The sequence below is a fragment of the Ovis aries genome, chromosome 3 (genome assembly GCF_016772045.2).
Source record: "Ovis aries strain OAR_USU_Benz2616 breed Rambouillet chromosome 3, ARS-UI_Ramb_v3.0, whole genome shotgun sequence".
Taxonomy (NCBI): Eukaryota; Metazoa; Chordata; class Mammalia; order Artiodactyla; family Bovidae; genus Ovis; species Ovis aries.
Window position 1 is genome coordinate 132,971,530 of NC_056056.1, and position 14,518 is coordinate 132,986,047.

Here is a 14,518-nt window from a genome sequence, read left to right on the forward strand (position 1 = left end):
TGCCTTCACCAGCCTGACTCCTCTTAGCCTACTAATCTTCTCTCTCATCTACTCTCTGAAGCCATTCTTTAAGGCCCAGCTCAAGTCCCACTTTTTGAAATCTTTCCTAATTGCTCTGCCATTAATTTGTCTTTATTTCTGTAACAGTTTTATTCTCTGCCATACACGGCAGATATCTTTTGTATACTGTAATACTCTCTATATAAATTAATTTTATTTCCTCAACTAAAAAGCATCCTCTTAGTTCTCTATGGCAAGAACCATATCTTCTTTTTGGCCCAAACTCCTATACTTCTGTCTCTCCCTCTCCCCCTCCCCTAAACGTACACACAGTTTATACATATAGCAGCAAAACACAGAAAGCATTCAATAAACACCTGTTGATTTCTCTGGAATCATCAGAGTAAGCTAAGGGTTTTTTTTATATACATTTTCTGGCTGTTTGTTCAAGAATGGAAAAAGTTTATATGAGCCTCAGGTCAGAGATCCAAAAGGCCCTCTTCTGCTGTAACCATGCCCTTAGCTGCCCTGTCCTGTTCCACTTGAGTTGTGATTTTTTATGTGCCCTTACTGAAGTACTCTTTAAGCATAAGGGAATATTACCTCCACTCACCCGGGGATGGAGGGAAAGTGGCTTTATCGTTGGCCAACCAAAGCTGCCAGAGAACCTTTTAAAACTATTTTGGGAGGTTAGTGGTAAGTTTTCCAAACACTCTAATTCAGAAGAGGTTTTGTTTAAATTAAAAAAAAAAAAGTTACGTTGTTTCCATGGAAAATCCCACTGGACTATTCCCAATTGATCATGCTAGGAAGAGTGATTTTAGCCCCAGGTCTCACTCCTTAAAATATTGTTTAAATATCATTCTATCCCTATCATTCGGTTTAGTGGTTTAGAATATGAAATGAATCCCCGGGGTGATTAGCACCGCAAGGAAAACCATCATAATCGAGTTAGGACCAGAGAACAAGAATCAACTGACCTAAAAGAGAAAAGGGGCTTTCCAGGTGGCACTAGTGGTAAAGAGCCCACCTGTCATTGCAGGGGACATAAGAGATACGGGTTCAATCCCGTATTCAGGAAGATTCTCTAGAGAAGGGCATGGCAACCCACTTCAGTATTCTTGCCTGGAGAATCCCATGGACAGAGGAGCCTGGCGGGCTATAGTCCATAGGATCACAAAGAATCAGACACGACCGAAGCAACCTAGCATGCAAGAGAGGAAAACTAGAAAAACAGGATGGGGAGAGAGAAGCTCAAATCTAAAATTCAAGTCACTTGAAAACTTCCCGTGGGTTACCCAGAGCCTTCCTCTTCCCAAGGGCAGAGGCAGTGTACTGAGGAAAGATTTGTGCAGCCTCTGAGAGGATATTTTGGCTGGCAAATCTAAATCCAAATATCCTGGTTTCCGGAATTTGCTCTCCGTGCAGATCCCACGTGCATGGTCCCAGGTCTCCATGCAGTGAGGTCTATTGTTTGCAGTTTCCTTTTCTAGCTCACGATCTTGCTGTCTTGTTCCCCAGCCCCTAGATGTGCCTGGCATGCCTTCAAGAAGGTAGCAGACTCTTACCTTAGTGACAACTGAAAAACAAGGCCCCATTTCTTACTTGGTAGCTTTAGCAAGTAGACTCAGCCATCTGATCCTCAGTCTCTTCTCATCAGATTTTAGTGTCCATCTGCTTACACCTACTCACTTCAGACCTAGCAGAGAATAAGTATAAAGAGAAAATGTCTCTTAACCGTACTTGATTTTCCAACCTAAAAGTTTCACAGACTTCACCTTGGTGGGCAGTTTTGTTTTGTTTTGGGGGTGAGGGAGCTGAAACCAGCCTCTGAGAGAAAGGTGGTTACATAGATAGTCACACAACGAAACATTGTTTTGTCGTCCCTCTGCTGGCCTTGAGGCAACACAGCACAGACACCCTCTGGTGGCCTAACACCAATCTTTACTGACTAGTGCTCCATAAAAGCAAAATTTGCCTAAACACAGAGATTCTTTCCAAACAGAAGAATAAAAATGTGTTCTTGATGTGCTCTCTAGTTTTAATTTCAGATCAAAGCTAAAATAAACGTTCCTTTTCTTTTCATGTCTACAGATCAAACTCCTACTCCAACTCGATTCCTGAAGAACTGTGAAGAGGTGGGACTCTTCAATGAACTAGCTAGCTCCTTTGAACATGAATTCAAAAAGGCTGCAGATGAAGATGAAAAAAAGGCAAGAGGCGGGACTTTTGCTTAAAAAACTGGTGGTGTGCAGATCTAGGCAACTTGCACTGTGCTCTGGGATAATTTGCATAATTGGTTAAAACAACAAATTATGGGCTTGGTTCTATAGAACCAGATAATACTCACTTATCCTTGTTAGCTATTCAAGTCTTTAGGGGGTCCAGGTGATGGATAAGCACAAGTGTTGGGTCTTCATCAAAAACCAGTTTTCTTGCCCTTCTAGTGGACATTGTTCAGTAATCTATTTTTTAAATTATTTTTGTTCTGAATATGTTACTCAAATTTTGTTATACAATGGGTTTTGTTTCCAAATCCCACTCTTTTCTGCGCTAATCAGACTTCTTACCTGGATTGTTTTATTCAGTCAGCCAATCAGTATACATTTACTGAATTTTGACTCTTCTTTGTTTCAGTGTATGTAACTCCTACCTCCAAGTAACTCTGTAGTAATAGTCAAGACATTAAGCTTAAGAAAGGATGTTCTTAAAGGCCTTTCAAAGGCGATCAGACAGGATAGTGAAAGAACCAGAAATTAGGTCACTTTGGGAACATTTAAAGAAACTGCTATTTTTTATTTTTATTTTTTTCCCTGCATACACATGTATATATTTTTTATCGCATAGAAAGGATCATACTTGTCTCCTGTTTTATTTTCTTATTTTGATTTGGCCACACCCAATGGCATTGCAGGGAGAAGGCAATGGCAACCCACTTCAGTACTCTCGCCTGGAAAATCCCATGGTGGGCTGCAGTCCATGAGGTCACTAGGAGTCATGACTGAGCAACTTCACTTTAACTTTCCACTTTCATGCATTGGAGAAGGAAATAGCAACCCACTCCAGTGTTCTTGCCTGGAGAATCCCAGGGACGGGGAGCCTGGTAGGCTGCCATCTGTGGGGTTGCACAGAGTCAGACACGACTGAAGTCACTTAGCAGCAGCGGCAGCAGTGGCATTGGGATCTTAGTTCACCAACCAGGGATCAAACCCGTGCCCCCTGCAGTGGGAACATGGAGTCTTAACCATTGAACCACCAGGGAAGTGTGAAAAGAAATCTTATTGGAACAAAATTGCAGTCTTCAAATAGTTGAAGAGTTTTGTGTAAGAGAGGAGTTAAACTTACTCTCTGTGGCCCAGAAGTAGAAATAGGACCAGGATAGGAAGCTATCACAAGGTATGTCCAATTATATGGAGGTCTCTTAGGATAGATATTGTGGAGAGGATTAAACTATTGGAATCACTTCAGATTCTGAGATGCTGTGATCCTGATTTTAACCTTTATATTCAAGATCCCTAGAGAATCCTTTAATTTGAAAGATCAGAGGAAATAGTTCAAGAAGCAGAGTCAAAGAAAAGTAGTTCCCATGGAATAAGGGGTTTGGGGGCAAAAGAAAAAGTCAAAGTTTACTCTATTTTAGAATTATAATTCTGGGTTATTAGTCACTACTTAAAATCAGATATGTGTTCCATAATAATTCAGAAAAAAATCTAATATCTCTATTTCAGAACATATACACATTAACACGTGTACCTCCCATAATTGCATGGTGCAGTGAGGCGTGGAATTCCATCAGAATATAGGAAAGCCAAGACTTAAGAAAAAATTTCCAGGGAGGACTCTTTCCCTCTAAGAGGGAGATAGCAGTGAGAGAGCTTATTCTTAGGTAGGTTGATAAGGAGGCCAGGGCCCTAGAGGAAAGCTCTGAGTTGTTAAGGCAACAATCTGCTTCTACTGAGACCAGCTTTCTTTAAGTCCAGAGCTAAGGATTATACAACAAAACAGCATATCTTGCTCAATGGTATGTTTTTCCTTAAGCTCTGTATATAGTATATAATTATTATATAACAACAAAGTATCTTTCTTGGAGACATGTTTCTCATTAACAGAAACCTGACTAATCCTATTATTTTAAGATTATGTTGTGGGAGTGGGTCTGATAAGACCTTTACAACCTTAAGATACTCTTTTGATCTATTGTTGGTACCAGTTGAAAAAGTATATAAGTTCAGTTCAGTCGCTCAGTTGTGTGCGACTCTTTGCGACCCCATGAACCATAGCACGCCAGGCCTCCCTGTCCATCACCAACTCCCGGAGTTCACTCAGACTCACGTCCATCAAGTCAGTGATGCCATCCAGCCATCTCATCCTCTGTCATCCCCTTAAAGCCCCACCCAAACTAGTGATTGGGGCACTCATTGCCCACTTCTGATGTCTATGTCAGAAGCTGTCTCTTTTCACTGTAATAAAACTTCTGCCACACAAAAGCTCGGAGTGATCAAGCCTTGTCCCCAGATCGAAATTCTCTCCTCTGGAGGCCACAAATCCAACACCATTCGCTATAAGCTATCAGCAGGTAAATCAAAAGAGTTTGTGCACAATTTTTCCATCCATCTTAAATTATAAGAATGAAGTGTTCCTATCACTGGGGGTCTTTCCAAGTTCTATAGCTTTCTGTCATCTTCATTTCTTGTTATCTCCCACATATTAAAAGAAAGTGGGGGGAAACTCAGTGGCATATATTTGTAGTTCTCCTTTCAAATGGCAGAACTTGCCGTGGTCTGTTCATCATTCTTTTTATCAATCAGTTGCTTACAATCTATGTGGTATAATTTTATCTTACAGTTTCTCTACTTCATCCCCTCTGTCATTTCTTCCTCACCCCAAACAAAGAAATCAGTCCAGTTGTTTCCACCAGGTTGTGAAGGATTTGAAACCAAACTCATTATCAGGAAATTCAAGAAAATTAGACTCCTTTTAAAGGCTCCAAGTCTTTTCTACTGCCCTTTTAGCTCAGTTGACACAGTTAGTTAGGCCTTTACTCACTGGGCATCTCTTGGTGTTTCTCCCTGCTTGGTCAGGAGTGGTCTTCACCTCTTCTTGATGAGAAGCATAGGCTCTGTGGAAAATTATCCCCAGGAGTGTTTTATGAGCCCCAAACTTCTCTGAACCACAACTTTTCTAGGAGATGCTTCTAGGAGATTTTAAACTTGTGGTTGTATTTACTTAAGAGGCCTCTCCTTCCCACCGCCCTCTGACTACAGGGATCCAAGAATTAGCCCACTTGGACCTGACATCTGTGTAGAAAAAAATGAGGGCAGAAATTGAAACCATCTTTGCTGTTGCTCATCCTTATCAGACTGGAGAGAAAGAACCATTACCACCTTCTCAAATGTAGTAGATACCAGATTATCTTCAATTCACTCAAATACCAGGATTTCTATTGATTAAAATAGCAAGGGATAAATTAAAAACAAGCTCCTCTTTCACCAAGAAGCCTAGGATGTGGGAAGACTAGAACAAAGAATCCACTTTGTCATGAAACTGAACTGCAACGCCAGCTTCCCTGTTGTGCAGTATCAGGGTCATCTTAGATGGTTTATTGTTCTCTTCAAAGCCACTTATGGCTCCCCAGTTCTGTGAGGTGATTGCACCACTGCCAGAAAAGTACTCTTTCCCTTCTAGTTTTCTCCAGTCCTGCCCCTAGGACCAAGTTCTAGTTTCTTTCATTGATCAGATGATTAGCCTTTCCTTTCTTTGTTACCCCAAAACCCTATCCTCCTAACTTCTAGCGTTTAGCACCAGATTTGGGGGTGAGAACACCATCAAGCATATAGAGTTCCCCAGAAAAGATATTCCCTCTTTCATCGACAGTACTTTAATAGCCAATTTTATTTAATTTGCTTTTGATAATTGGGTAATCTAGTCATTCTGATTGGCGGAAAAAGTGTTCACCGCTCTCTAGTAGCCAGTGGAGCTGGTTGAGAATAGGAAGGCACTGGATTCAGGAATCGTTGTGCTTTCCTGAAAAATAATCACAGTATTTGATGGATAAATGACAGCTTTTTTAAATTTTCTCCTTTCAGGGTCTTCATAGGCATTTAAAGGTATTTTCCCCCACCTTTTCAGAATCTTTTATCAGTGTTCATCCACGGTGAGACAGGTGTAAATAACTTCATTTTATAGTTGGGAAACAGAAGCCCTGAGAAGTTAAAGGATTTGGCCAGAGTTGTTTGGAAAACCTGGGTTCCACATTTCTTTGACTTTTAGTTTGGTGCTTTGACCAAGGATTGAACTTCTTAGAAGTATATTCCCTCATCTTTTAACTGGGAAGATATAGATTAAACCTGAAGGGAATCATGGGATTGAACTATGCTCATTTCTCTCTTCTAACAGGCTGCTTCTGGGCCCCTTGACATGTCTCTGCCTTCTACACCAGACATCAGAATCAAAGAAGAGGAGCCAGTGGAGGTGGACTCATCCCCGCCTGACAGCCCTGCCTCTAGCCCCTGCTCCCCACCACGTAAGGAGAAGGTAAAGCTGCTCACCAAGAGTCATCTGAAACTGTGATGGATAGATGATGCTTTGATATGATAGTTGTATAAACATAGTGTGATACAGAAGGATTGATTATGTTTAAATAAATGTTCATTGTTTAGAGGATTTATATAAATTACACCTATTCTCTGACCCAGCAACTCCACTTCTAAGTCTGTATGGAAGAGAAATCAGTGCATATGTCCACCAACAGAAGTATATAAGGATGTTCATAGCAGTTGTATTCATCAGTTCAGTCACTCAGTTGTGTCCGACTCTGCGACCCCTGAACTATAGCACGCCAGGCCTCCCTGTCCAACTCCCTGATCAACTCCCAGAGTTCACCCAAACTCATGTCCGTTGCAGAGAAGGCAATGGCAGCCCACTCCAGTACTCTTGCCTGGAAAATCCCATGGACAGAGGAGCCTGGTAGGCTGCAGTCCATGGGGTCGCAAAGAGTCGACACGACTGAGCGACTTCACTTTCACTTTTCACTTTCATGCATTGGAGAAGGAAATGGCAACCCATTCCAGTGTTCTTGCCTGGAGAATCCCAGGTTTGGGAGAGCCTGGTGGGCTGCCGTCTATGGGGTCGCACAGAGTTGGACACGACTAGAGCGACTTAGCAGCAGCAGCAGCAGCAACAGCAGCATGTCCATTGAGTCGGTGATGCCATCCAACCATCTCATCCTCTGTTGTCCCCTTCTCCTCCTGCCCTCAATTTTTCCCAGCATCAGGGTCTTTTCAAAGGAGTCAGTTCTTTGCATCAGATGGCCAAAGTATTGGAGTTTCAGCTTTAACATCAGTCCTTCCAATGAACACCCAGGACTGATCTCCTTTAGGATGGACTGGTTAGATCTCCTTGCAGTCCAAGGGACTCTCAAGAGTCTTCTCCAACACCACAGTTCAAAAGCATCAATTTTTCAGGGCTCAGCTTTCTTTATAGTCCAACTCTCACATCCATACATGACTACTGGAAAAACCATAGCCTTGACTAGACAGACCTTGTTGACAAAATAATGTCTCTGCTTTTTAATAATGTCTCTGCTTTTTAATATGCTGTCTAGGTTGGTCATAACTTTCCATCCAAGGAGTAAGTGTCTTTTAATTTCATGGCAGCAGTCACCAAAATCTGCAGTGATTTTGGAGCCAAAAAAACTAAAGTCAGCTACTATTTCCCCATCTATTTGCCATGAAGTGATGGACCAGATGCCATGATCTTAGTTTTCTGAATGTTGACCTTTAAGCCAACTTTTTCACTCTCCTCTTTCACTTTCATTAAGAGGCTCTTTAGTTCTTCACTTTCTGCTGTAAGTGTGGTATCATCTGCATATCTGAGGTAATTGATATTTCTCTAGGCAATCTTGATTCCAGCTTGTGTTTCTTCGAGCCCAGCATTTCTCATGATGTTCTCTGCATAGAAGTTAAATAAGCAGGGTGACATACAGCCTTGACGTACTCTTTTTCCTGTTTGGAACCAGTCTGTTGTTCCATGTCTGGTTCTAACTGTTGCTTCCTGACCTGCATACAGATTTGTCAAGAGGCAGGTCAGGTGGTCTGGTATTCCCATCTCTTTCAGAATTTTCCACAGTTTATTGTGATCCACACAGTCAAAGGCTTTGGCATATTCAGTAAAGCAGAAATAGATGTTTTTCTGGAACTCTCTTGCTTTTTCGATGATCCAGCAGATGTTGGCAATTTGATCTCTGGTTCCTCTGCCTTTTCTAAAACCAGCTTGAACATCTGGAAGTTCATGGTTCATGTACTGCTGAAGCCTGGCTGGGAGAATTTTGAGCATTACTTTACTAGCGTGTGAGATGAGTGCAATTGTGCGGTAGTTTGAGCATTCTTTGGCATTGCCTTTCTTTGGGATTGGAATGAAAACTGACCTTATCCAGTCCTGTGGCCACTGCTGAGTTTTCCAAATTTGCTGGCATATTGAGTGCAGCACTTTCACAGCATCATCTTTTAGAATTTGAAATAGCTCCACTGGAATTCCATCACCTCTACTAGCTTTGTTCATAGTGATGCTTCCTAAGATCCACTTGGCTTCACATTCCAGGATGTCTGGCTCTAAGTGAGTGATCACACCATCATGATTATCTGGATTGTGAAGATCTTTTTTGTACAGATCTTCTGTGTATTCTTGCCATCTCTTCTTAATATCTTCTGCTTCTGTTAGGTCCCTACCATTTCTGTCCTTTATTGTGCCCGTCTTTGTATGAAGTGTTCCCTTGGTATCTCTAATTTTCTTGAAGAGATCTCTAGTCTTTCCCATTCTGTTCTTTTCCTCTATTTCTTTGCATTGATCACTGAGGAAGGCTTTCTTATCTCTCCTTGCTATTCTTTGGAACTCTGCATTCAGATGCTTCTGTCTTTTCCTTTTCTCCTTTGTTTTTCACTTCTCTTCTTTTCACAGCTGTTTGTAAGGCCTCCTCAGACAACCATTTTGGCTTTTTGCATGTTCTTTTTCTTGGGGATGATGGTCTTGATCCCTATCTCCTATACAGTGTCACAAACCTCCATCCATAGTTCATCAGGCACTCTATCAAGATCTAGTCCCTTAAATCTATTTTTCACTTCCACTGTATAATCATAAGGGATTTGATTTAGGTCATACCTGAATGGTTTAGTGGTTTCCCCCACTTTCTTCAATTTAATTCATATTATTAATAGTAAAACTGGAAGCAGTCCAAATGTCTTTCAACAAGGGAATAAATAAATAGTGGTATATTTCTAAAATGGAATACCACATGGCATTAAAAAAAGAATAGACTAATGATATACAGCAATGTGGACATTATGTTGAACAACAACAAAACAAATTTCAGACACAAAAGTACATACCATGTGAAGCCATTTACATCAAATTTAAGAAGAGGCAAAACTGGGACTTCACTGGCAATCTATTGGTTAGACTCTGAGCTCCCAATGTAGGGAGCACGGGTTTGATCCCTGGTTGGGGAGCTGACATCCTACATGCCATATAGCCAAAAAGAAAAAGTAAAGAAGAGACAAAACTATTTGAAGACGATAGAATTCATCTTCAACTCTTTAGCTCTTTTTATTTATTTATTTATTTATTTTTGATTGGAGGAAACCCTTTACCTCTTGAGGGAAGGTATGAATTAGGAAGGAGCACAGGAGAATGTTCTGGGGTGCTAAAAATGGGCTTTGTTTTTATTTTACATATGTATTTTTGTTTTATCCTTTAAATTTATATACTTTATGTATATTGTACTAGATCATATATGTTGTACTACTTCAATTAATAAGTGAAAATGAAAACTCACATGATTCATAAATTGAACATTAAACCATTTAGAAAAAAATTATTCCAAGAGGAACATTTTTAAGTGATTCAAAGGGAATATTTATGAGAATTCTTAGTGTTACTTTTTTAAAGCAAACACTTTGTGAGATATTATTTTTTATAAATTTATTTAAATATAGTACACATACAGAAATGCACATAAATTGTCAGTATACAGCTTACTGAATTTTCACAAAGTTTACAGTGTATGTAACTAACACTTTGAAAATATTATCAGAACCTCAGGAGTCTCCTGATGCCCCCTTCCAGTCTCTACTGTGCTACGTGTGGTTATTATTTAGTATCCACTGTGGATAGAGCATCTGTACCTCATCTTAACCTTCCTCCAAAACTAGTTTGCTAACATCTCAAAACTATCCCCTCCATAAACATTGTAGCTGTCCTCCCCTCCTCCTCTTGCCAGCAGCAGCCAGGTCCTAGAGGCTGCTTAGAGATGTTTTCAGGGCCACTATGGGCACTGGCATTCTAAGGTCCTAATGGGTTAACAATGGGAAGCAGTTTGTTTTATCACAATATGGTCATTATTCAAACTTCCATAGTCCTTTTTTTAAGGGGTCTATAGGAGATACCGGATTGCCTTATCACCAGTCTTATACTTTTTTCCCATTAGAGATCAGTAGACACTTGAGCATCAAGTTTAGGATGAAAGTACCTAGATTATGAAAAATTATAATGCTCCTGGAATTTCCCTTTTGGTCCAGTGGTTAAGACTCCATGCTTCCACTACAGGGGATGCAGGTTCAGTCCCTGATCAGGGAACTAAGATCCTACATGCTGCACAGCATGGCCCCAAAACAAACAAAAATTATATCACTCCTTAGAATTTATGTGATACTGTAATGCTTCTACAGAGATTTCAAGTGGTCTTCCAACTGTCATCCCACTCATATTGCCATTATCGCTGGAAGGGAGATATCCAAAGGTCTTAACTCAGCATTCCATCTGAATGGGTTAGTGAGGTGTGAGTCCATGATCACCATGGAATCAGGTCACAATTTACCTTAGTAGCCTGAGTGCTCTTTCCAATAAATTTATACTAAATTTTACCAGCTCTGTATTTCCCTATAAGCAACCCGTTAAAGCATTTTGTGATCTGTTGGTTCTTCTCGCCAGGATGTTGCCCCAAAGCCTGTTGTGATCTCTACTCCCACGCCGACCATCGTACGCCCGGGCTCCCTGCCTCTCCATTTGGGCTATGATCCACTTCACCCAACCCTTCCTTCCCCAACCTCCGTCATCACACAGGCTCCCCCATCCAACAGGCAACTGGGGTAAGTATAGAGAGCAGGGAGAAGCAGCAAAGCTTGAATCTCTTTGCTCTGTATGAAATTATTTTATAAAATAGTGACTGTTTCTGAATTCTCAAGGAAAACAAGTTACTGAGATTGTGTCTCAAAATGAATTTTTTTAACCCCATAAACAGAATCTTCTTTACCTTTTTAGTAGCCAAGCAAGTATTTATTTGAGCGTGTACTTCCTTAATTTGGAGGTTTAATACTTATTCAGCCTAAAAGAAGAATCCTTTGAACTTTAGGCAGTTCATTATAATGGTTGAGGTCACACAGGGAAGTATATATTTAGTTCTTGGCCTCAATGTTATAGAAGTTTATGGAGGAACTACTGAATGAGGGGCTGAAACCCAGTAAGTCATCTTTTAAGTCTGGTTGTTCCCCTCAGTCCCAGTTAAGGTTCTTGGTCTTTGCTATTCCTAATTTTGTCTGTCTATTTGTCTTCACTCCTAGCATGGCCCATGCAGATTTCCTAATGGGATGACTTAAGATCCTGTCTCCAGGTACCCATGGGTTAAGAGGTTGTTGTCAGGCTTCAGCCTCTGAAAGCTTATTGTTCTCTAGACCCATTAAGAAAAATACAAAGGGCTGGCTTCCTTCTTAGACAGTAGAACAAAACATGGAAAGGAACAGGAGTAACTTACTCAGATTTGGCTATCATATGACATAATTCAGCCTTGCAAAATGGCAACTTTGGTAGAAGTAGTCCTTGTCTAAGGTAGCACAGAATTTATACATGCCAGTGGTAGGAATGTTTATTTATTTGTTCTAAACTCAATAGTTAGCTTCCCACCCACTTGAATTCAGTGGTGTTTGCTTAATTTGCAAGGTGTAAAGGTCTTGCCATTTCTCTCCATCTATAAGGTAAGGTAAGTAGCATGTCCTGCTTTATCTGCCATCATGAGGGTGTCAACATTTTACAGTGTTACCATAACTAGAAAAGACTGGGAAATCTGCTATAATTACAGGAGGAAGATCATTGGCAAAAGGGTCTGTATTGTGAGCATTTCACTTCGCGTCTCCTCTAGGTCTCCCACCGGCTCCCTCCCTCTCGTCATGCATCTTGCTAATGGACAGACCATGCCTGTGCTGCCAGGGCCTCCAGTACAGATGCCTTCTGTTATATCGGTGAGCTCTGTAGTTGGGGCAGCCAACCCAGCAACACACGAACCCCTCCCTTCCACCTGAATGCTCATAAACACACATGAGCCCCAGGGAAGCAGGGGCTCTGGTCTGTATTAGTTGAGCGTGGCAGCCTGCCCATACTTTTCACTAACCTCTGCCAGTCCAGCACTATGGAACACTAGACAAAGGCTCATCTGGACCGTTGGCTCCTGGTCTAGGAATTGATCTTGCCAGCCTGCTGATTGGCTTATTTCACTTGGCACTAAGTACCTCACAAATTGCCCACCACTTTCCTCAAGATACAGCCTCAGCCTTTCCCATAGAAACTGTCACAGCACTGAAGGATTAGATCCCCTATCCTGTGGTGCTCCATGAGGGAAGGTACTTCCCAGACTTTCTGCATGGGCAGGGTGCATAGAACAGGCCCTAATGTGGCAGCCTCAAAAACACTTCATTTGGGGAAGCTGTTGCCCTACTAATAGCATTATGTCCCCTTCTGATTTTTCTTCCTTCTCTTGATCTAGCTGGCCAGACCTGTGTCTATGGTGCCCAACATTCCTGGTATCCCTGGCCCACCAGTTAACAGCAGTGGTTCCATTTCTCCCTCTGGCCACCCTATGCCATCAGAAGCCAAGATGGTGAGTACATCCCAACCTGGAGCAATGCTGGCCCTTCTGAAAGAAGTGGTATCTTCTGGGGCTTGCAGAGCTAAAAGACCTACCCAGTTGCGGGGTCTGGAGAAGAATAGACCCTGATTCATGACTCTTATCTCCTCTCTGCCACCTTTAGAGCCTGGTACACAGGCAATGGCAGTGAAAAGAAGCAGCACAGATTGTTTGGATGGAACTCTTGCTGTTTCAGTTCCAGGGTGACAGATGGAGGGTGGATGAGTGGGCAGGAGAGCTGGCCAAGAGGTGAATAACTGCATAACCAGCCCCTGGCCAGGTTCCAGGGTAGAGCTTTCATCTGGACTCTATCGCTTCAACAACCCCCACCCTCCAACTGTGCCCAGGATGATAGTGAGGGAACAGAGTAGGTATTTTAGGGGTCATGTGCGCTCTTTCTCTCTATGTCATTTTCTTTTAATCCCTTTGTTAAGGGAAAATCAGTGTGGGAATTTTGTCTGTAAGGCCAGTAATAAAATCTAAGCCCACTTTTCTCACTGTTAATAAAATCTCACCCTTGACAAGCTATTTTTTCTTATCTTTTACCACAGAGACTAAAAGCTACCCTAACCCACCAGGTCTCCTCAATCAATGGTGGTTGTGGAATGGTGGTGGGGACTGCCAGCACCATGGTGACAGCCCGTCCAGAGCAAAGCCAGATCCTCATCCAGCACCCTGACGCCCCATCCCCTGCCCAGCCACAGGTCAGCAGACCCTTGGATGGCGGCACCAGCTTGTCGCTATTACTCTTTGTCATGTCTGTTTTTTCAAGGAGCAGGGAAATGAAGGAGGAATGGATTTCAGCCTTCTGGGCTTCAACTTGTACTTTGTTTCTTGTTGACAGTGTGACAGTAGCAAAATGCACTCTGTTTTATCCATCCTTTTGTTAGACAAAGTGCAAGCAGACTGGGTAATGCAGAACTGCCACAGAGGAGGTCTCAGTTTCTGTTTTCTACTTTTTTATTATTTCTACATGTGAGTGCTCTATCTGCAGTGCCCTCTAAAATGTGACAGAACCTCATTTCAAGCTACTTTATACAACAAAGTCTCTAGTCTCTCCTGTCTTAACCCCCACCAACCCCCAAAAAACTTAATTGATTATACAAAAATCAGATACTAACAATATATTAATAAAATATGATGTCACAGCATTAAGATGGCTCAGTAAACAAACACATACCCTGAAAAACACTTTTTCCTTATCAATTTAATCTCTTTTTATCAGGAGAAATTAAAGTCTTAAAAAAGCCAGAGAGATCTACTTTAGAAGCCCAATTCTTTTGTTTCAAGGAGACCTCAGTTTTACTAAGTTTCGTTGGAAACCAAGTAAGCCTTTTTTTTTTGTCTGTACTGGTTAGGTGACAACAACCTGATATCAGTTTGTAGAGTTACATCTTTGGCCCATCCCCTTTTCCTGATGTCATCACCTGCTTCATCAGTTACCACCACATGTCCTAACATTTAATGACCATATGCTGCCTTAAAGCTTGGCCAACAACGAAAGCTTTCATTTGAGTTTTCTTGTTAGAAGCTAAGCCTGCCCACCTTCCTGTAACCCCTTCTGATGCC

The 14,518-nt window shown here is 41.6% G+C and overlaps 1 protein-coding gene across 5 annotated transcripts in view; it reads left to right on the top strand.

Annotated features, from left to right (window-relative positions):
• Window positions 1-14,518, top strand: part of LOC101123619 (cyclic AMP-dependent transcription factor ATF-7) — a 96,540-nt gene that overhangs the window by 66,820 nt on the left and 15,202 nt on the right. For all 5 annotated transcript variants that reach the window (XM_060412535.1, XM_012174150.5, XM_012174149.5 and 2 more), the window contains 6 exons: window positions 2,095-2,213; window positions 6,397-6,534; window positions 10,984-11,141; window positions 12,188-12,287; window positions 12,809-12,922; window positions 13,501-13,653. In XM_060412535.1, the coding sequence (XP_060268518.1) occupies window positions 2,095-2,213; window positions 6,397-6,534; window positions 10,984-11,141; window positions 12,188-12,287; window positions 12,809-12,922; window positions 13,501-13,653 (782 nt within the window). The remainder of the gene's footprint in view (window positions 1-2,094; window positions 2,214-6,396; window positions 6,535-10,983; window positions 11,142-12,187; window positions 12,288-12,808; window positions 12,923-13,500; window positions 13,654-14,518) is intronic.